Raw genomic sequence first — 23,111 nt, forward strand, 5'->3', positions numbered from 1 at the left:
GTAGATGGCGTAGTTTACCAATGTGTAGTATGAGAGACCACCATTCAGTTCTGCCCCTATGGTGCTGCCATATGCATTGTCCTTAAAATGCCACTATTTTACTAAAATTGCCTAAATATTATTTTGATTCTGAAATTATAATAGGCCTAGCCTACATACGGCGACTCCTTATAGGCCTTGACTAGATTATTGTGGAACTGCTTAGCCTTTAACAGCGAGAAATGTAGCCTAAATCAAACGAAATAAACAAAACAAAAAGCCATTCAGTCTCAGTGCATAATTAAACCCACCTTTAGGTCTACGGATATGAAGTGTTAGTGTTAACTTGGTGGTTTACCTCGATTACGCCGTGGTACAGCCGGCATAACGTAGCCTAGACTGACTGGGTTTTGTTTGACATTTCAACGCACCAATCACTCGCGGAGGAGCTGATTGACTCTACTTCCCTACAATGGGATAGCTGAGGGGAAACCACGGACGGACGGAGATCTCGCACGGTCGGATATCTCATCATCCGCCGAGTGTGCAGGCTCAGATCGCCTGTGAGAGAGCTCCGAGCTACAGCGGGCCATCGATTTCTCCTTCGACCCGGTCTCAGTGTCTGCTGCAGGGAGATGGCCGGTATTCTTGCGTGGTTTTGGAACGAGCGGTTCTGGCTCCCCCACAATGTAACCTGGGCTGACTTAAAAAACACAGATGAGGCTACGTTCCCGCAAGCCGAGGATCTCTATCTGGCGTGTCCTTTAGCATTCTGCATCTTTATGATACGGCTTGTTTTCGAGAGGTAGGTCTCTAATCACATGCGATGATCCAGGTGGCTGCGATGCGGTTTGCTAGGCTATGTCGACGAAATATTCATGTGTTTGTGAATGATGCAGCGCACGCCGGCCGGGCTGTGCACGTTTGTCTGTGTCTGTTACCTAAACAATGGCATCTTATCTGGTAGGTTAGCCCACAAATCAACCACGGTTGATCATCCTTCTTTCTACAGGCCTAGCATTTGATGCTGTCAGTGCACGCACATACAGTGCAGCCAAGTTGCCATACCTGCCGAAAATCAAGTGATTGTCCTCTTCACAGCTTCAAACCTGAATTTCAGGAAAGCACCATGCTGAGAACAGGCTCTTATTACTAATCCGGGTGTGTTTTGTTAATTCTACTTGTGCTTTGGTGCATGTTGCATCATTTTTACTGTGACTATTATTGTAAACTCATCTAAAGTAAAGCTCATATCTATGCTCTCAGCAGTGCTTGTCATGCAAATGTGGGTCAGGGATCTCGTGGGTCAGGGATCTCTTTAAGGAACTCAGTGAGTGAGGCCTTACATTTCCCCCTGAACCCTTCACTCATACCCAAACCCCTCAAAATATTGTAGCGTATGTTGAATAATAAACAGAAGATGACCTGAAACAAAGACTGCAACAGCCCTAAAGTTTGACTAATAGTAGTTTACTCAATGAGATGCTGCGCATATATCATGAATGTATTAATTGTAGGCTAAATTGTTTATTTTTTTGTCACTTTAACTTGAGTGGATGAACCCACCACTACTGCTCGCCAATAGTGTTAAATGAAAGTGCTTTACAAAAAGTGATCAGACCTAGTCATATTGTATGTGATCTTTGATGTGTTTCATAATACCAAAGGCCTTTTAGTCAAAAGATCAAAACAACAACAGAGATCAAAAATCTGGTGTGTGTTTATTCTACATGGAAATGTCAACCTTTCTGGCAAAAATGCTTATCCTCAAGATGAACTGTGGAACGTTTATGGTCAAAACATTGTCATGTCCTCTCCTGGTAGAATAAAAGAGGAACTGGGGACAATCAGACGCACATGTGCAGGCGTATATAACTGCTGCTCATCATATGCAAAACATTTCTGGATCTGCATATTATTAACCTCTTGTGTCCCAGCACGTAAAACATAAATTCACTTTTCAATTCACCTAAAACATATACTGTCTCTGTGGCAATTAGAATCTAGCGTCATTATATTATATATATATATTACTAATTGCAGGTTTATCGCAAGACCATGTGCCATGGGCCTGAAGATCCAAGCCAACGGGCCTCAGAAAGCACAACCCAACGCTATCCTGGAGAAGGTTTTCACTGCTATAACCAAGGTGGTCCAAGTGTTGCTCTTCATTATCTGTAATGCAGTGTTTCATCTTGTTACATTAGCGCCACAATGGAAGCTAATGGCATGTTTATCTTGTTTTTCTTTTGCACCCAGCACCCAGACGAGAAGCGGTTGGAGGGCCTGTCCAAGCAGCTCGACTGGGACGTGCGGACCATCCAGCGCTGGTTCAGACAACGACGCAACCAGGAGAAGCCCAGCACTCTCGCTCGATTCTGTGAAAGCATGTAAGGCTAAACCACACGACACAGCATAACAGACTTAACAACTGCACGCCATTTTTATCTGCATGTAATATCCACCAAGTTTGTGAAACTGAACTTGCAGACTTTGAACTTTCCCGAGGCAGGTCATCCACCACAGTGAATAGCACAATTGCTTTGTGTATTTTTAGTTCATTGTTGGTTACGCTGCACTGCATTACAGCTCCTCAATGATACACCAGTTACAGCAGTAAAAGCTGGCATGATTCCTGTTTCGGCAAGTTCATTTTCATATTCTATGGAAATGAGGGGACACTGTGTGGCTGTTGAAAAGCACACTTTCACCTGAAGCAACATGCTTTTACTTATGTAAACTTGGCAGCCATGTAAAGGTGATGTTTATGGCCATAACAGCATTATTTCCATAACTGATTAATCAGCTGATTGTTTCCTCCATTCATCAATTATTAATTCAGTCTTCAACATTTTGAAAATTAGAGGAAAAAATTTGACACTTCCTCATAAAATCACCCAAAGTTATGTCTTCATGTTGCTTGTTTTGTCTGACCAACAGTCAAAAGATATGAAATAAAAAATGTCAACAAAGAAAAAAAGGCAGGTAATCCTCACATTTCAGAAGTTGGAACTGGCAAGTGTTTGGCATTCATGCAAGAAAAATTACTGAAATGGGGAATCAATTATCATAAAAGTGGCCAATTAATTTGTATTTACCGTGACGATATCAATTCATCTACAAATCGTTTCATCTCTGTGGACTAACAGAGGCAGGAATGCTGGTATGGTCCTTTAACAGCCATGATGATGGCATTTAATTGTCTGTTAAACGTCGCTGTATCTTACATAAAAGACTATATGTATGTGCTACATAAAGACTGCAGTATGAATGCTGCTGCTGTAGGATACTATTCAAATGTGATCCAGTGTGAACCAACAAAACACCACTCAGCCTGTAATAGAGAAGTGGCTAATCTGCAGCAGAGCATTTGCCACCAGGGAGATTGCCGTTACTTAGCAGTGTTATGTTAAAGGCCAGTGTGTGGAGTGTGACTGTCGGAGCAGAGTCATGTCTGTCACCAGGAGAGCCGCTCTGGCAGTTAGCGACACAGGGAGCCTAACATCCACTGATCCGCCCTTAGGCTGATGTTAGCTCAGGAGAACACTGCTGGCTCATTAGACCGCTGGACACTTATTAAAATCCCTCAGAGAAGGATTCTGAAAAGGCAAACTTTAAACTAGAGGAGACCAAGTTTGTGCTACTCTGTGTGAACACGTGTGAGCCTTTTGAACATGCTTGGCTGATTAAGCAATTGTACTGAAGCTGTTATCTGCATACAGAATAATGGACTGCAGACGTTGTTGGGCTTTGCAAGAACTTGGCCAGGTTGTCCGTCTTAAGTTGCTAACGGTGCAGTTTATGAAGCCGGGCTGGCTTCGGTCCCCTTGCAGCAGGGATTGCGCTCTAATTAGGCCCTCATGCACAGCTGTTGCAGACTGATAGCATTCTTTGCAGGACAGCTGACCTGTTGTCTATTATTTTCATTATACAAACAGAGAGTATGTTGCAGACACATTTGGTCTGGAGGACTCGACGTGAGTTTTTATTTCTTTTCATACCATCTATTGTTGACGCCTCTTTTTTTTTCAAGATATACAGCACAAAAGCTGCAAAAACTTTATTTTGCAATACAGTAACCTCTGTTTTTCACAGCAGAAACTTAAGTCTTTCCAATATTTTGCACTTAAATCTAGTATTATAGAAGTAATTTATGTTAAGAAAAAATTAGTTGCATGTTACGCCTCAATGTGAGACTAAATGTGGAATTAAGATGAGTGTTTCATTTAGTGTGTAGCTTTACCAGACAGTGCATCCTCTCATCAGATCTCCTCAGTTAGTGCAGGCTAAAGAAGGAGCATGCTTTGGTCATCAATGGCCTCTGATTTCATCTAATCTTAGTCCATCCTTTCTCTTCTCTGAGAACAAAGAAATGATCAATAAAAAAATTAAATTCAGAGTCTTTTTCAGAAAAAGAGACAGGGTACATGAATGATGGACCTTTAAATATACATTAATTCCCTTCTATGCGCAGAGTTAGATGCAAAGATTGAAAATTGCACCACCATTAGCCTGTTAGCTTAGCTTCACACAAAAACTGTAGACAGGGTAAAATGGCAAGCTTGGCTCTGGTAAAGCTAGCATAATTCACCTCCCAGCACCTCTAAAGCTAATTAACACTGCATATCTCACTACATGGCAGGAGACTTCTTGGAAGGGCGCAGTCACTTCCTGCAATCGTTGACATCAATCTGAGGTTGCTACGCAACGGTAGTCACTGCGCCCTGGCCAAGAAATAATCCAGCACAATTAAATGTTTCTACAAATAATTTTTAGTACAGTGGAAAAAAAATAGATATTAGGTGTTAATCGTCGATGAACTTCAGAGGTCACCCTCCAGCAGTAGCTTTACATATGCCGTACAGACACAGATGCTGATTTTCTCATCTAACCCTCGGAGAGAAAGCAATTGAACGTATTTCCCAAAATGTGGAACTATTCCTTTTTGTTTGCTAGGTATTATGCCTTACCTCATAGTTCTGTCAAATACCTACACATTGACACTATATCACAATTATTGCCCTATTACTGTGATATTTTTTATGTATAATTCCTTCTCTTGGCTCTCATATAATAGATACAAAATAAAAGTCTGAAGTTGATTCTCAAAAACCAATGTAGGACTTAAACCGCCTGGAGAAACATACTATTAATAGCTGTTTGGGATACCAATATCCTTATAGTTAGAGTGAGATTAGCCCTTTACATGTGTTATTGAGAAAGGACAGCCAATACTGTTCTTTTCTTAAATTAGTTGCAGTCTTTTAGCGTAAAATTAAAATACTTAGTTATTAACAAGCTTTTTTATCTGGGCAATTTGAAATCATAATCGAACCAAATTTCTGGAAGACTAACCAAGGGCACAGCTGAATTTTGATCACGTTAAGGTCCTCATGACTAATTGTTATGTTTAAGCATCCCAAAGAAAACAGTTTCAGACAGCTGGTGCCCGGACTACCCACCTTGGGAAATGACAAAGCTAGGTGCTGCTCTCAGAATAAAGCCAGCCCCATTACTGACTTTTTGTTTAAATCAAAGTTGCCCTCCAAAAGTTTCTTTCCTCCCCCAGGTGATGCTTTTTCTTCCAAACAGGTACATTTGATTGACCGTAATAGTGATCAGTGAATCTGTCAGATAGCATGAATGATTCCTTAATGTGCAATCAAGCTAGCTATTATGACAATATGGTGGTTCTCTGTGTATGATAACACATTATATAAGCCTGATCCTATTGATTTTTGTGAGGTTGTTTACAGGACAAGTTCATGATGACGCATAAGTCTGTTAGCCACAGTTACTACCCAGCACCAATGTATTTAAAGTGTAACTGGCTAGCACGTCATGTGCTGCATACGTATAGCTAAATTCTAGATTTTCCACCAATAATAATTATCAACACAGTACCTGGGGGGGAGGTAAATCATAAAGAAAAAAAAGACTACTATGCCCGACCTCGACAAAATAATTGTGAGCAGTTGTGACTCATTGTGATTTTACATATATAAAAAACTCCTGTAGGGCTTGATGAACCGGTTGCCATGCAACACTCTTAACTGTGTGCCAGGTAGATTTGTCCTGTTAGTTTGGTTTAACAATACTACTGATCAACCATAAAGGCAGTTAATCATGGCCTCCACGGACCATGTGTTAATGGTGTAGCCACTGTATTCATTAAAGAGTTTAAGCTGCCTATCTCGCACAAACATTTCTGTCAAAAGGACTGATATGGAAGCAGATATGGGTTTTACCCTGTTCACTTTTTTACCTTCGATGTCATGTCATTGTTGTGTTTCGGGGCTGTGGCTGTCTAAATGTGTTTGATTTAAGGTCAGCTGGAACAACCACTCGGAATGACCTTTAAAGTATGCAAACCGCATCTCATGTGACAGCGCACAAAACTTCTCTCACAGTGGGAGTCATATGTGGCTCTTTTCTTTGTCGCAGAAAACACTGCTTTGTTTTGTTGTTCCTCCTTCTGTTTGTTTTACTCCATGAAACTGTATATCAGAAGTATATATATATATATATATCTTAATAGACTGTAGGGTCCACTGTTGGCTGACTGTTACGAGTTGGGTATATACAGTATGCACAAGTCCTTGCTCAGCGGGGCTTTGATCACTGAAGTGTTAGCTGAAGCAGTTTCTTCTAGCTCATACCTCCATGATCGCTTTCCCTACCATTGTGTGGTTGTAGTGTAAGTTGAAGTTGATGTTAATTATGTGCCAGGTTATATAAAGCACAGAGCAGGATGGGCTTGGACTGGGCCTCACCAATGATAAGTCAGTGATGTCCCATTTTCAGTGACTCATCCTAGACTGCAAATGTGGGGAAGAGGACTTCAAACCACTTCAGTGTTGGAGCATGACATCCACTGTCTGGCACACTTGCAATTTTGAGGTAGAGGTTCTTCAGTTAGCCCAAGGCTTATTACACAAAAAACTCTTAGCTGTTACTCAACATGTCTGAGGTTAAGCCCAAAAGTAAAAGCTTAACATTGCAAAAAGTACTGATATGTCTGTTGCCTAAACACATGCAAACAAGTTAAATGTTGAGCATGAGTCTACTCTTTATATTAATTATTTTCTTTCTCTCTCTCGCTCTCTCTTTTTCAGGTGGAGATTTACATTCTATCTATACATATTTACCTATGGAGTGCGTTTCCTAAAAAAGGTGAGTTTGCTTTAAGCCTCCAGTCAGGACTGGTTTAAGTTAGACTTGAATAAATTCTCTACAGCACATTTGGAGGTACATGGCTAGCATGACTATCTTATTTTTTTTTCTTCTGAAAAGTTGGTGCCTTATGAGACTGGCAAATGAAATGGATGCTTCGGTGTTGGAGACTAATGTTAGAAGATTCAATTTGTAATAAAGTCTTCTACAAACAAGTTAATTCATAATGGATCTGGCAAGGAAGGGAGTCAGCTGACAAATAAAAAAACATAAAAGTCAATAAGGCCATCCATTAAATAGGCAATCTATTTTTAACATTGTGTTTAATTGCCTGCTTGCACTATGGCTATGGTAACAGTTGGGATAATTACAGTTACCTGTTAGCAGCTACTTTGTTCATTTTAAATACACTAAAATGGCAGCTATTGTCCATGGACATATAAAGAAAGCTATTGTCGTATGAAGTGGCTATCGCTATATAGATGCCTCCATAATAACTACTGTTTCAGAATTTAAGTTTGCAATGTTTTAAATGTTATGTTTTATCTATGTGTTTCATAAATAAACAGCCACCAAGACAAGACACATTGACATGTACAGTTAAAAAAAAAATCTTTCCAAAATACCAATTAACCAACTGCAGTGCTGCCGTTTACTTAGCTAGACTTGTGGCCTAGCATTTGCTTCAAGCAAGAATATTAGCTAGAGCTCCTAGCTTTAGATACACTATTGTAACCTATCTAGCAAACATAGCTAAAACCAACTCAACTATATTGAAACGTTTTACCTTTTTGAATGATGTGCCAGAGTTAATTTTGTTTCAGAAAATTGATAATCTAACATCACCATGCACTGCGCTACCATGTACAGTTCACTGGATCTAGGATATTGGAGTTTTCCAGTACTCACAGTGTCCTTTTGTTTGAAACTCCAGCAGGAGCATAGAAATGTGTTTTCATTTTTGTGGGTTTGACACACTGCAGTCTTATTCTCTCTCCCCTGCTTTATGTTGCTGGCTGCCATAAATCTCTAACTTTGATTTATCATTGTTTTTCTCAAATCTGCCACTTTGAAAATGCTTCCATTTCTATGCCTAAGTTGGTATAGTTTCCTGAGAGTTGTTATTTGTACAGCTAAGGTGGTCAGTGCAAAAGATTTGCCTAATTTGACTGCAGAAAATAGCGTAGAATCTTAAATATTGTTCTTCCTTTTACATTTTATTACATAAGTCCTCTAAGTTTTGGATTTGTTCAGGGTTAACTTGAAAATATTAATTTCAATGTGTTCTCAGACGTTTGGACCCCACTGTTTATTCATAAACATTTATATTATCAACCGAGCAGTAGTTGAGTTGGCAGGGTATAGAAGAATACTCTCTTAAGTTGTATGACAAAGCACTTTGTGAAAATAGTTCATTCCTTGGAAATCCCTGCTGCAGCCTGAAGCCTCCGCAGGACTTATTAATAGAGCAGGTCTGGAGAGAAGTGCAGGAGATGTAAACTCAGTCTCAGCGATGGGTCACTGTTTGCTTATAACACATTCTTATGTATGACAGTTACCGTTTGTCTTGTCGTCCTGATGCCATTACTCAGGACTCAGCCCCTTTGGTTCCCCTCTCCAGCTGCCTTTTATGTCAAAAGTATGCCATATAAAAGAATGTAATAACATTCATTCAGTATTTTATAAACCACTTTGATTTCATTTAGAATCCATAAAGGGAATACATTGACATTCATGTTTTAGATCGTATATGACAATTTAACAATTGAATTGAACATCATACTGTAACAGTGCATTAACATCGAGGGGGCCTGCCCTTTCTAGATGTAATGCAAGTCTTTAAACCTCTAAGTGTAAATATTTTACTTTCTTAATTGACATAATTATATTATATTTATAAAACACAAGTAACTTTTTCTGGGAAAGAATGACAAGGTCTTGGACTCGTTTATATAGTTGTCCCTGGAGTCTAGACAGTGAATTGTATTGCAGGGCTGTCTCAGCCTCAGCCACTTAATAACAGTTTTATGGCATTTCTACATTTCAAAATGTAATGGATTTTATTTGTTTTATTAAGGTTAAATAGTATCGATTTTTAAGTAACTCTTTTTCATTTTCTGCAGACTCCCTGGCTTTGGAACACTAAAGAGTGCTGGTACAACTACCCCTACCAGGTAAAAGTCTTTAAATGCAGCATGATGGCAAGATGACTTTTCATTATCCTTTTTATCAAATATATATTTAAATTGTGTTGTCTTTTGTGTTTATGCAGCCGCTGACTGTGGACATCCATTATTACTATATACTGGAGCTGTCTTTCTACCTGTCCTTACTTTTTTCCCAATTCACAGACATCAGGAGGAAGGTAAGAGTGAATGCGATTACCACAGTACTAATCATGCATCTCCAATATCATGAATCAGGAGAGTGTGTCAAAAGACTTAGGTTAATGACAGAAAAAGTGACACCTTTATTTTTTTTGTGTTGAAAGAAATTTCTGTTCAGCCTCTGCCATTTTGCGTAGTGCTGTCACAGCAGAGACATAATTACCTTTGCCTGAGTGTCGTTCTCTTTTCGTCCTGTCATGGTATGTCTGTGAAAACATGTTTTCCCCCCTAAGTTTATTCTCACTGATGTGTGAAATAACGAAAGCGTTGCAAGGCTAAAATGGATTGACTCTTTTTCGAACATTCCTAAATTCTCTCAAACTTCACAAAAAAAACTTCCTCAGGCTTTCCTCAACTATGTTCACTCATCAAATGAAAACCGGACAGGGTTTTATCCTGGTAGGAATTGAGTTTTTTTTTTTTAACCATTCGTACGCAAGTAATATACAATCGGCACAAAAACCATATCAGAATTATTTATGTGTCACTCAACGTTATGTGTTATATTAACCAGAAAACAATAACATCTACTTCCACCAAGCTTCTGCAGGAGTCATTCACTTGTGCATTCACATTTACAAACCATGCAGAACACCAGGTCATACAATATTAACTTTATACATATTGTTGTTCTATGAATAAAGTTTTAAATGTCTAGCTTGGTCAGTGTCTGTAAGAACTGTGATTCAGTATCAGTTTGTACAAACACTGTCAATGAGCAATGGCCAACTTCAACCCCCTTTTTAATTTTTTCCTTTTTTGGCTCCTCTTTTGGTTCATTAAGCATCAATTTGCATGCCTTCCAGCCATGATCTTAATTCTGTCTCCAGTCCATCCCCAGCTCTTCACTTTGCACAACACACCTCACTCACTCACTCACCCCCCCCCCCCCCCATTATGCCATGCTGTGTTTGCCTTCACTCTGTCATCTCTCTGTTGACTGTTGGCATGTTGTCTGTTTTTGTTTCTCCTTTCAGTTTTTTCATGCACATCACTACACTGAGGAGGTCCTCTGCATCCCCTGCCAATTCCAGTATGTTCTCCCCGCACACTCTTGCCTTGCTTTCATTCTGTACCTTGCATCATGACTCGTTCCTTCTCATCCTCCCTCCTCATTCTGTCGCCCATTTCGGACTTTGGTTCTGATTTGCTTTGAGCTGAGATGTTTGGGTGGATTTGGTGCAGGAATGCCCCATCAAAGGCTCTATCTCAACCCCTATACTTAGGTGATCCTCTTCTCTGTTGGTGTTTGATTTCCCATGCAGAAACTTACATTGTGGCTCACTTTCAAACAGTGGTGACATGTAACTAATTACATTGACTCAGGCACTGTATCTTAGTTCAAAACCTATTTCTATTTGATGCCACTTCATGCTACTATTCCACGACAGTTTAGAGGGAAATATTGTATTTTTCATACACTACTTTCATTTGACTTGAACTACTTGTAAGCTTTAAACGATTTAAGATTTTGAATACAAAAACATGTCTTAAGCTCATAAAATGTGATGCATTGTTATAGATTAAAATAGCCAACAGTGAATAAACTCATTAGAAAGTAGCTCTACTTTGACCAACTACAGATACAACCAACTAAATTACAGCTTTTACCATTAAGTGAGTACATCTATTCTGATTAGTACATTTAGTTGATAATAGTTATGTTTTTCCTGACATTTCCGTGCAGATTGTTTTACTTTTTAAGGAATATACTCACGTTTTATGTTTATTCTTCTTCCCCAAAATAGAGGTTTATTTTGAAAAGAAGTCGACCCACACATTAACCACATGCGCAGCTGCTATCTTGGGCAAAGCACACTTCAAGGTCAAGAAAACAAAAAACATGTAGTGTTTCTTGCAAATAGGCACCACAATAGTTCCACATAGTCAGTTTATGATTGTCAGCATTGAGAGCCATGTCATTTTCCAAATACATAATTTCTTGTTTACAAATTGTTATGCATTACCGGAAACACGCAAAGCTATTGTATGTGCACGCAGCAGTCACGCCCCTTTCACTTTATCACATGTCTGTATTGCACTAGATCAGGTGTGTCAAACTCCTTTTGGTTTAGGGGCCACATACGTTACGTTAACGTACGTACGTTAACATACGTATGTTAACGTCAACTCCAAATCTTTAGCTTGGTTTTTCAGTACTATGCTTTATCATTTAGCCAACATTTGTAGCCTACATTATCACGGAACACAAGGGATTCAGTGTTCCCACCAGGAAATGTCTTAATAAAGGTGGCCGCTACCCACGGGAGTAGGGGACGCGGCACGCAGCGGCGCAGCGAAAATTTGGGGGGTATTTTGCTCAAAGGTTATTGGTCGTTTTGGAATATGTATTTCCCAATATAAAACGTAAAAATAAAGCAGCATTGAAAATGTAGGCCTACACTAGCATGCTGTTTTCAAAATAACTTAATAGTTGAAATAATAAATACAATGTGTTTTCCCCTTGAAAATAACTGAATGTATATCTCCAAATGTCAAAGACAGTAACAGTGTGGCACTTCTATAAACTTACTGAAAAGTGCCTGGGTCATCACTCATGCATTCATCAGACTTTCCTGTTCTGTCTCTGCTGTTTAATACAGATAGGTTGTGTTGCCACAGTGATGTGGAGTCTCAAACTTTCCTGTACCTGAATCTTAAATATCCCCATAGAGCAGCTGTGGGTTTATTGTAGCCACCAGTTCAATGTCGGCTTGCTACTGCTCGTTTACTCACCTGAATGCCTGACGTAGTCATGTGCGTCGCGGTCACACGCGCAGTGCCGCACACACACACATACACACACTGAGCAGCTGATAGAGAAACGCTTGGAGACTCATGTGCACATTTATTTACCGCAAAGTGTGGCCTTTCGCGCAGTTATGACCATGCACAAGCATAAATCGCGCTTGCTAGTAAATTAATTGTGCAGCACTAAAAATAAAAATAAATTATATATATTTTTTTTTCATAATCATAACTCCTTACAGGAATGGGCTAGAGACTTACTTTTTTTTTACTTACTCAGAAATGTATGCTCTCAACAAGTCGCGGGTCGTATGTTTGACACCCCTGCACTAGATGCTCCAGGCATGTGCGCATGCTGTGGCTCAGACAGCTACAAGAGCACTTTTTAATGGTTAGATGTTTCCTTGGCAACTGTCTCCCCAGGATTTCCTGATCATGTTCCTGCACCATGTTGCAACTATCTCCCTCATCACCTTTTCCTATGTGAACAACATGGCACGAGTGGGAACTCTGGTCATGTGTCTCCACGACGCAGCCGACGTGCTGATAGAGGTGAGGATGGCTGAGAAAATGAAAGGCTGTGGGTGGACAGATGGCCCAAGGCATGGAAAGGATGGTTTGGGTATGTGGGAGAAGTGTCCAGAGTTTACATGCTCAGCTCTCTGTCTTTTATTTAAATGTAAGTACAGTCCTTATATTATGTCAGACTTCATCTGACTGGCATTTCAAACATGCTCTTTAGGTTATGATGGTTTAGTTAAAGCATCAACAATGTAGAAAAGCTAGAGCTTTGTAAGTCTTATATTGTCAAGCAGTTGTTTACATGGTGAGATTAATGATTGATTTTCTTTTCCTACCAAGGCTGCCAAGATGGCCAACTATGCCAAATGTCAGATACTGTGCAACCTCCTGTTTGCAATGTTTGCAATACTCTTCATAAGTTCCAGGCTGGGAGTTTATCCTGTCTGGTAAGTGTTATTCTCCTTCCTGTGTAGCCATAGATAGCATTCTTCTTATGGCTTACTTTACCGAAGTTGTCTTAGTGGGTCGCTTGCAACCAACCTTTAAAATGCTTGTGCAGTTGCTCTGCACTATTTGTTCAGATCATCATTACATTTCAGTGCCATGAAGGACTTTTTTTACTACTTTGTCAACATCGGCTTGCAGTTCAGTCACATCTCTGTGAACTGTGTTGCTAAGTAATAGTTACTATGGATACAGGAGATTCAACCTCTCAAAGATAGCCAAACTGATCAACAAATGAAAAACAGAACATCATGCTTTTTTTGCTTTATTTTTTGCCAAAATAAAGGCAAGTTTAAATCAGTTTCTCGTGGCTTTGTTTTACAAAGACATTTAAAGGCTAATTACAGTAGACGGTGAAAGCAAATTACAACGGGCCTCTCTGATATTTGCTGACTTTGACTAATCAGTTTTAGTCATTGACAGTGTGCAGCTGCAGTTGGGTTGTCCTCTGGGATATCATTGGTTCTCGATCATCAAAACATGCACTGGCATCAGGATTCAAGTTTGCTATCGTTGATGATAAGGGCTCCTCTGAAAGAAAGCATTTGCGAAACACAGAGGATTTTTAAATTGCATTTTCGGGACCACACACACACTACAGTTCTCTGCCTTTGTCTCCACACTGTAATATGATGATCCAACAGTACATTTTAGTCAGCCACCACCACCACGCCAATTGTGAAGTTGCCATTACTGTACAGCTGTTGCCATGGCTTCGGTATCTGGAGGCTGATGATTCACAGACAGCCTCTCCATTAGCAATTGCAATGACTTGGAGATGTATTGCTGTGTGTGCATATATTGAACTATAAACAAAATGCTGTTTCAAAGACACACATCTGTTTACGCTACAAGTACGTCATTAAAAACCAGGTGTTGCATGAAAGACGGAGAGTTGGCGCAGAGCCAGCCTCGTTTCTTTTCAATGGCTTCTGTTGTGCTCGGGACAGATATGATCATTTTCTAAGAGAGAGAGATTTTTTTTTAATTTGAGCATTTTACAGGTGAAAATTAGCCTGCATGGCTAAATCTGGCACATTTACATGTGGAACTTTGGTGCTCATGTTTATCAATGTGCGCTGTCCATTCTAAATAAAGAAATTAAAAAAAAATTATATGCTTTATTGATAGTGCGGAGAAACAGAGATGAAATGGGGCAGAGAAGGAGGGGGGGAGGGGCGCTCTAACCACTACACTAGAAGCCCCCTCCTCCCCAGAGAGAGAGCTTTTAAACTTTGTTTTTTCTCTCTTAATGAACCATGTAAACTTAATAATTTCCTTCTCCCTTTGCCTTGATGGAAGGATTTTAAATACCACCTTGTTGGAGAGTTGGGAGATTGTGGGGCCTTACCCATCGTGGTGGGTCTTCAACCTGCTCCTGATACTGCTGCAGCTCCTTCACTCCTTCTGGTCCTATCTCATAGTGAAGACAGCGTGTCGATCCATCTTCAAAGGAAAGGTGAGTCACTGCACTCAGCTCCCCTCACGGTCCCCTTTTGCATAATATTTCCATTTCTACCTGTTTTGGGTAACAGGTGCATGTAATAACACTGTGTTCTTTTCACTTTCTTTTCTCTCTGCCAACGTGCAACCTTCGAGGTGGGAAAATGGAATCCCTTACATGTAAGTAGCCTCAAATGGGAACATCTTAATCAAAATGGTGTAATGTATGCTTAGTTTAATTTCATGTTTTGTTGGCATTCCTTTAATTATATTGTCAATTGCCTTTGAAATCTGGACTACGGTTATTATATTGAATACACATACAAAAGGCATGTTGAATATTTGAATGTGTATTTCATAGTCACAAAATGAAATGCCAACTATTTTGGTAATTGGTGAATAATTTATCGGGCAAAAATCCATTCGCTGGTTTTAGTTTCTCAGGCCTAAGGATTGCTCACTGCTGCTCTGTTCCTCTGTTAGTAGGACAAAACAAAGTCAGCCCCTGGGAAATAAAATTTTCCATTATTTTCTGACATTTACTGACCATATAATTAAGAGGGCAATCAGGGAAAAAATATCTGCAAGTCGATAATGGAGAATAATCATCTGTTGCAGCTCAAATGATGTTATGTTTCGAGGACTTAGATTGTATGGCTCTTACAGCTTGTTGCCTGACATTTATTGACACAATACCTGCCGGTTTGACATGCAAAAAAAAGGCCTATTTGCAGCGCCGCCATGCATGGCTGCCACAGACACTGACACAGATAAGAACTTTAATGAGAAGAATGTTATTTTCAACCATCCCTCTCACTTTGTGCAGGTGTCAAAAGACGACCGCAGCGACATAGAGTCCAGTTCTGATGAGGACGACAGCCCCCCATCCAATCAGAAGCACCACAACAGCAGCAGCAGCAGTACCACCAATGGGACCAACAAAAATCACGGGACCAACGGCTATCTGACAGCGTCCCTGTACCCAGACGAACACTGACTTAAGCTGATATATCGTGACACTGGAGCCATGCTAAAGACACCATCCATCAATCTTTGTGTGTGTGTGTGTGTGTGTGTGTGTGTGTGTGTGTGTGTGTGTGTGTGTGTGTGTGTGTGTGTGTGTGTGTGTGTGTGTGTGTGTGTGTGTGTGTGTGTGTGTGTGTGTGTGTGTGTGTGTGTGTGTGTGTGTGTGTGTGTGTGTGTGTGTGTGTGTGTGTGTGTGTGTGTGTGTGTGTGTGTGTGTGTGTGTGCGCGCGCGCGCGCGTATGGTGGAGACATGAACAACATCGCCTGCCGGGTGACTGGAAGTTCTTAATAAATGTATGTGAATGCCGTTTGGTTAACAATTTCATTCTTTACTAATTTCCTCACGCAATTTATTCTCCATTTCTATATTTACATCCAACTGCACTCATTGAAATATCGGAGCACTCCTCTATCGGTACAACCCACTCTCTGTTTAGCCAATGAATGAAAGCATTCCCCTTTATGGTGTAAGCATGCTACTTTAACATACAGTAGTCTGGCATACTGGGGGCGTGTTTGGTTTCTTCTTACGTTTGTCTCTTTCTATGTTATTTTTTTTTTTATAAATATGTTTCGCAGATGGCAGTGGAACATCAATTCTAATGTGATGTTGCAGCTGTTTTTTTTCCACAACAAACACCATGATAACAAGTATTGTCAAAATGCTGAAGACCTGGGTTTTCTTTAAATGCTACACCCCCAAAGATATGCCAAAATGTGCAAAGTTTACTCACGTTTAAAAAGAAACGCACACATTCTCCACTTAAACTGCATATGAGATGTCAATAACAGTATTCCCTCTGTGCAACAAATATGGCTCGATGCTGTATTTCCTATTAAAGCATTTTGTTAAGTATTCTGGTACGTTTCTGGTGAGCATTTCATTAAAGGCCATTTGTCATCGTACGAGGCAGACTTGGGTTGTTTGAATTATTCATAAAAAAAACATGAAGATTGCAAATATGTGTGGGTCTGTTCACTGGGCATAATCAAGCAAGGAGCTACTATTTATCAAACCCTGGTGGTGAATTCAAATTTTTTTTAAATATATATATTTTGTAATGAATAATGACTCAAGATAGAATCACAATCATGTACAGTATTATGCACAAACATTAAGAAAAAATGCTGTGAATGTGTGACGATTCACACAGGGACAGCCATATAGGGACACTGTAATAGAACTGACCAATTGGTAATACTATGTTGCTGTGGAATGGGCTCACTCATAGTGACGATCACAGAGAGAGTTTTTACATTTTTAATTCAGTGCAGCAATACTTTTTTGAGACACAGTTTGCATCTTTTTAATTCAATTCTGCTGGTGGACAAAAACAGGAATTGTGATGTCACTCTGTTTGCCAGTAGTTACAACTCACAAACCATTTACAATTTGGGACCTATTATAAAGTTAGGGGACTTATTTTCAACATCAAATGATAGAACAGTAATCATTTTGTCACAGCCTTGTTTCAGTGACCACTAATGAGTTACAGATGAGGGCTTGAATGGACCTTTGTTTTGTGTTTTTATCTATTCCTTTCTATCTGTGGCAGACCTATATGCCATCCCACTCACGTTTGTTTACATTTCTAGTTCCTTTTTCTTTTTTCCCTCTCACTGGAATTTTCCTTTGAGTAGTGCCCTTACAAAAAGCTCAGGTGATTTCCGCATGAGTGACTTTAGAAGGAAGGTGGTCAAAGTTCCAGGTCCAAAGTCAACAAACAGCCATAGTCTCAAGATGAGGGACGCTATCAGCACCTGCTCTGTGAGTAGTACAAATCCAGTTGATTGTTGTCTTTCAAAACACAGAAAGTATTTTAACATGCATTTTATGGTTACAGACAGATCTCACGACTGACATTAAATCAGTTTTGAACTCAGGCTGTCGTTGCCTCATGGAAAAGATCTCATGAAAACTTTATTGTCTGTATTTCAGTACAACGAACTCTATCAAAATGTGAAAGTGTTTTCAAAAACTGGGGAGTACTTCTGCAAAGAACTTATGACAGTTTTTCAGCAAAGGTAGGTCCGAAGCAGTTTTGACTGACTTGAATGGCGACAGGAGTTGTTGTTTGACTGTCTTTTGCTGAAACCCTTTTTCCTGTTTTAGGGCTGAGCTGGAACTCACTTATGCTAAAGGACTACAAAAACTTGCCGGTAAACTTATCAGGGCCTCTAAAGGAATGTCAAACAAGTAAGAGGCACAGCGCTGACGTTTAGAAGTAGCTCTGTCTTTGATCTGTTGTGTGTTTGACATTATCTCTTCCTGGGGATCAACTGCTAAAAGTGGTTTACAGAAATAACAGTATCATGGGAAATAAAATGCGCCCAGCAAGTTAGATGTGATCAAAGCATATGCATAAGTGTCAGGCTAATTATCCCTCAGCTCTAACCTTTTCATGTTGGCTCCCCCTGCTCAGTTCCACCTACAGTGCCTGGTGTCATGTGTCAGATGAGATGTACTCAAGAGCAGACACCCACAGGTACAGTAGCAGTAAACTCCATAAATGTTCCTGTTCACAGATTGAAACAGATTTTAAGATATTTGAGTTTTTTTCTCATTGCAGATCATTAGGTAATGCTTTTCAGCAAGAGGCAATCCTTGAGATACGCCAAGTCTTTGATGAGCACATCAAGAGGAAGAGGCCTGTATGAAATATATTATTTATTTTTGTTACTGTGTATGTCTGTTCTGGTTTCCCGTCATGATCTGTCTCTAACCTGTTCTTTGCTTTAATAGCTTGACAGTGCCATTGAAAGAAATGGAAAACTTGTTACGGCTAATTGGAATGAGCAACTCAAGGTAATCAATCGTGTTCCAAACAGGAAAAAATAATCTAAGCAAATGCATGTTTTCAACTATTGCATTACGGTGAACTTTGTAGTGAAACCCTTAGAGTACATTTAATGTATTAAAGGTACCTGCATAATGCATTACAATGCATTATTGAGTTGATATTAGCTTTAATAATGTATTAAAAATTTAACAAACCATTAAAAGTGCAATCACAAAATAACACATTCAAGAATTATAATAGTTTATGGCCAGCCTACAGGTTATGAAGTCTCATAAACATATACTAGTACTGCTAAGAAAGTACAATGACTAGCCATAACAGCAGTCTTTGCTCCCTGAGGTGATGGAAAGCAACAAAATGTTCCTACGACTCTATGTCCTTTCATGCCAAATGGGTAGATTGATCATGAGTGACTCCGATGTTTGAATTTATAAAGTACTATAAAAACGTTTGGCTGTAGCTGCAAATCACCGTATATCGTAAGGTTTACAGCAACGTCTGTGTGTTATAATGCATTTTGTAACTGTTACAGATGAGGCACACGTAGTATTTTTGCAAAGAAACTGATTAGCTAAATTTATATTAAATATTTAACATACAATAACTGAATAACTGAAATTTTAATGGCAAAACAAACATAGACACCCTCAAATATGAATTTAATAAAAAAAAGAGAATTGTAACTCTTATTTGTAGCCTATTTTCTTTTTTCTTGTGCGTTACACCAGCCCACATTCACAATCTTGCTGTTTAAAGTTGCTTTGAGGAGATTCACCCTCCTTTACTCAACCTAGCAAAAGTGAATATCTGATTATTAAAAGTTTACCAACAGTTCTTGCGTTTCTTAACAGATAAAGAAGAAATTGATTGGACTCACAAGAGAGCACGAGGCTTTGTTCAACTTTGTTGAGAACAACAAACACATTTGCACAGAAAAAGAAAAACAAAAGGTACAATATGAGACTATTTTTTCAACACTACATGTGTTTTCATCAGGTGGGAGTGAATAGTGGATAGAAAGGCTGCTGACGCATCCTCTAAAGATTTCTGTTCTTGACTATAGATGCTGAACAGGCTGACTAAGTCGGCAGAGCTGCAGGCCCGGGTGGATGAGGAGTACTTTCAAATCAACATGGAGGGTCATCAGATGAGACTCAAGTGGGAAAACACACTGAAAAACTGCTACCAGGTGCGGGAAAATGCTTTCCTTCTTCTCATAGCTGCTCCTCTAATCCAGAGTGGTTTATTATAAATGAAAAGATGGGTTGGTTGTCTCTTCTTTGTGATAAAAGTTTAACCAGGGAGCTTTTGGTTGCAGAAAATTCTCCAAATCACGACAGTCCAACAAGTGTTTTTTGCACGTTTTTATCAGTGTGCAGCAAGGAATGGCAGCACAGTGGGAAGAAGGACCTGCTGGCTCAAATCCATGCTATTTATAGAATCTTTACAGCCTCTATGACTTTGTTTTCCTTAGTGAATTTATTTCAATGGACAGAGGGCTAAATATGGAATTGATTTTCTTTTAAGAAAGTATCACAATTCCACTTTGTACTTTTTCTAGATCATACAAGAGCTGGAGAAGCAGCGTATTGAAGTCCTGTGCAACATTTTGAGCAGATACAACCTCCACATGTCCAGCTTTGGGCAGACCCTAAAACACGTAAGCCATTCTTGACCTCCATCCTGCTTATGAAATAATGAATGCACAAAACCCCTTTGATCGATATTTCCATATATTTCTGCCACCTCGATAGGGCCAGACACAGATAGAACAGGCAGTCCAAAGAGTGGACATGGATAAAGACATACAAACCCTGCAGGCGGAAAACAGTATCACAACTCTAGACAACAAGGCTGAGTTTCTAATGGTCGACTATTTCGTAAGTGTGCAATTTTTTCTGCTCTGAAAAATCTGTTTTTACATTTCGGAGAGAAGGCTCATTCAGTGAGTCATCCAGTCCTCTCTTCAGGGGGTGTCTGTCTGATGGAAGTGTGGAAGCTGTGTGTAGATGTACTTGTCATCTTGTGACAGGGCCTGAAAGACTTTTTTTTGTGCTTATGTTATATGTACCTTTCTAACTACTGTATTAAGTTGAAGGCTCTACTTTGATTACCTGATTTAATAAAGGTTACATACTGTAAAATACTCCTCTAGAAGTGTTACTTTTAGCTCGGCACAAAAGACATTGTAGCTTTGGCGCACACAGCATTGATTGTAGATTTGAACCAAAACCATAATAGTTACTGATGTGATTCCATAAATCCATGTTATATCTGAATACATCAGGAGGAAGATAGCAAATCACTGATGGCCAAAGACCGAAGAAAAGAGGCAATCAAACTCAAACTCCAGCGTCTGGAGGACAGCGTTACAAAGACAAAGAAAGACCACGAAGGTGAGTTCTCTGCATTGTCTGTGAAGTAATGCATTAAAATAACAAAACAATGTGACGGAGTAAGAAGAAGAAACTGTCTGTCAGTATAAATCTGTGACTCATAATGGACACAATGGTTTTTTTTCATTTTGTTTCTAAGCCATCTTTGACAATCTTGTTGCAGGAATTGAAAAACTGATGAAAACTTACACTGAAAATCCTTCCTTTTCAAACCAAAAGAACCTTGAAGAAACTGAACAGCAGCTTGATGAGGTAACCAATGCACTGTGTATAATGTTGGGTCATGGATATTTACTGTAAACCAATCATAAAAGTAGATTTCCTAAAGTGTTCATATCTTGTTGTTACCTGCAGAGTACTCTAAAACTGGATCTCCTCGAGGCCACGCACTACAAACTCTCTGTATCGCTGTCTGAATTAGAAGGGAAACCCAAGTCCTTTCACCGATTTAGAGACAGCATTGTGAAATGGAAAGATAAAGTAAGTCTACATGTATCGTCTTTAGGACTTCAGGTACATTCCGGGGTATTGAATTGAATTGAAAATGTTTTTATTTCGAACAAGTAAAGAAAAAGAAAAAAAAGCAATAATAAACAATAAAATTAAATGATGGAGCAAGTGGACAGTTACAACAATAATATACACACAATGAAAACCACAAATGAAATAAACTGTCAAACACTTACTTTACTCGTTCGAAAAGGGGAGAGAAGAAGAAAAACTTTAGAGGTATAGAGGTAGCCTATTGGTTGATTGAGTGTATGCGAAACCTCTTCATGAGTTAAAAAAAAGAAAATTAGAAAAAAGAAAAGAATGTATTTGTTCTATATATTTAAAAAGGTGCATCTCAGCTTGAAAGCAGAGACATTGCAACCAGTGGGATATGGAGTGGTTATACTGGACAGATGGTGTAAGAAGTTATTTCCCTGGATAAAAGAACAGTGTTTTGAAACAGCCTTTTAGTTTACATAATGTTATGTCAAGGAACAGCTGGTCTCATACAATGATTCCCCAACTGTTTGAGCTCAAGTGCCCCTACATCAATAGCCACCTGTTGTGTTTCAAATATGTCCTTGAATTGATTCCAAACTGAATGTTATATAATACTTAATTATCCAATATGGATAGCTTGAATTGTAGTAAATTGTCTAGAGTGACAATGTTTTGGCTTTTTGTGTAAAGGAAAAAACTTGTCAAAAAGTTTTACATTTAAATTTTGACTTCCACCCCTGGGTGCTTACTGTTTTTTTGTTTTTTTAAGTGTGCTCAATCAAATTATGTGGTGTCTCAGGTTGGTGGATTTCTTTCTAATTATAATTACTGAGCTACTCCACAGTCTTTCCATGAACAACTTTGCACCTGCAGAAACGCCTGTGGTTGTAAATCTCAAGATATGATTTCCAAATCATCAAAGACAACCAAATGTATGTATCTGTCTAAGGACTGTGAGCACAGTGTTGTTCAACTGACTCGTCCGGTCAAACTCCGGAGGACACCGTTCCGATCCCGACAAGCGCTGAGAGCTTCCATCATTTACAAAGGACCTGCGCAGTTTCTAACGCAGCAGTCTATGGAGCCCTTACCAAGTGCCGAGGACCAAGTCAGTTCAACAGCTACGACGGATGAAACTATAGCTGTAGAGTGCAGCCACAGCTCTGTCAATGGAGCCCTGCCTCGCGACAAAGAAGGTAACACATTTCCTGAGCAGAGTGTCAACAAAAAGATTTATTACCACTCATCACATTTGGAAAATGAATCATGAAAAAAAGCAAATAACAAAATATCAACATTGAACAGGTCTAACAACACCAGGGTTGTGCAGCATAGGAAAATGCAAGGCCCTTTACGATTTCACACCTGAACAGGATGATGAATTAACTTTGAAAGAAGGTACACTTCCACTCAGCAGATAATCTAAAACCGTAGAGGCTTGCAGCTTGTATAATAAAATGACTGGATTTGTATTTCATAGGAGATCTTCTGGACCTTCACAGAAAGGAAGAGAATGGTTGGTGGTTTGGGGAACTTAACGGGAAGACAGGCCATTTCCCATCGACCTACGTGGAGGAGCTGCCTTTGTTGAGCACCGTCAAATCATCTGATGCCTGACTGACTGAAATACAAAACTCACC

At 39.4% G+C, this 23,111-nt stretch overlaps 2 protein-coding genes across 3 annotated transcripts; both read left to right on the forward strand.

The window, feature by feature from the left end:
• The first annotated feature begins 557 nt into the window (after positions 1-557).
• Positions 558-16,669, forward strand: cers6 (ceramide synthase 6). Of its 2 annotated transcripts, none has more exons than XM_080038349.1 (11): positions 558-784; positions 2,023-2,131; positions 2,239-2,369; positions 7,095-7,152; positions 9,276-9,326; positions 9,425-9,517; positions 12,711-12,839; positions 13,149-13,255; positions 14,616-14,772; positions 14,913-14,936; positions 15,583-16,669. In XM_080038349.1, exons 1-11 carry the CDS (start codon positions 615-617, stop codon positions 15,751-15,753), a joined length of 1,200 nt encoding a protein of 399 aa, XP_079894475.1. In that variant the 5' UTR covers positions 558-614; the 3' UTR covers positions 15,754-16,669. The 2 variants fall into 2 exon arrangements, with proteins under 2 accessions (XP_079894475.1, XP_079894476.1); XM_080038350.1 differs by having other exon boundaries at positions 2,023-2,128.
• A 703-nt stretch (positions 16,670-17,372) lies between these two features.
• nostrin (nitric oxide synthase trafficking) lies at positions 17,373-23,110 on the forward strand. Its single transcript, XM_080038344.1, has 15 exons — positions 17,373-17,550; positions 17,722-17,807; positions 17,896-17,979; positions 18,206-18,434; positions 18,526-18,588; positions 19,435-19,533; positions 19,647-19,772; positions 20,145-20,243; positions 20,338-20,463; positions 20,871-20,979; positions 21,143-21,231; positions 21,334-21,459; positions 22,421-22,667; positions 22,777-22,869; positions 22,952-23,110. The coding sequence occupies exons 1-15, from the start codon at positions 17,455-17,457 to the stop codon at positions 23,086-23,088; spliced, it is 1,809 nt and encodes a 602-aa protein (XP_079894470.1). The 5' UTR covers positions 17,373-17,454; the 3' UTR covers positions 23,089-23,110.
• The last annotated feature ends 1 nt before the right edge of the window (position 23,111 follows it).

This window comes from Ammodytes marinus, assembly GCF_949987685.1.
Source record: "Ammodytes marinus genome assembly, chromosome: 12".
Lineage (NCBI taxonomy): Eukaryota > Metazoa > Chordata > Actinopteri > Uranoscopiformes > Ammodytidae > Ammodytes > Ammodytes marinus.

What these genes read in the sequence shown, in the direction of transcription:
- nostrin (XM_080038344.1), top strand. Translation starts at nt 17,455, where the DNA reads ATGAGTGACTTTAGAAGGAAGGTGGTCAAAGTTCCAGGTCCAAAGTCA. An exon ending in ACATCAAGAGGAAGAGGCCT is followed by an intron (nt 18,435 to 18,525) that starts GTATGAAATATA and finishes TTGCTTTAATAG; the next exon opens with CTTGACAGTGCCATTGAAAG. An exon ending in CCTGCCTCGCGACAAAGAAG is followed by an intron (nt 22,668 to 22,776) that starts GTAACACATTTC and finishes AACATTGAACAG; the next exon opens with GTCTAACAACACCAGGGTTG.
- cers6 (XM_080038349.1), top strand. Translation starts at nt 615, where the DNA reads ATGGCCGGTATTCTTGCGTGGTTTTGGAACGAGCGGTTCTGGCTCCCC. An exon ending in TCACAGACATCAGGAGGAAG is followed by an intron (nt 9,518 to 12,710) that starts GTAAGAGTGAAT and finishes CTGTCTCCCCAG; the next exon opens with GATTTCCTGATCATGTTCCT. An exon ending in CTGGGAGTTTATCCTGTCTG is followed by an intron (nt 13,256 to 14,615) that starts GTAAGTGTTATT and finishes CCTTGATGGAAG; the next exon opens with GATTTTAAATACCACCTTGT.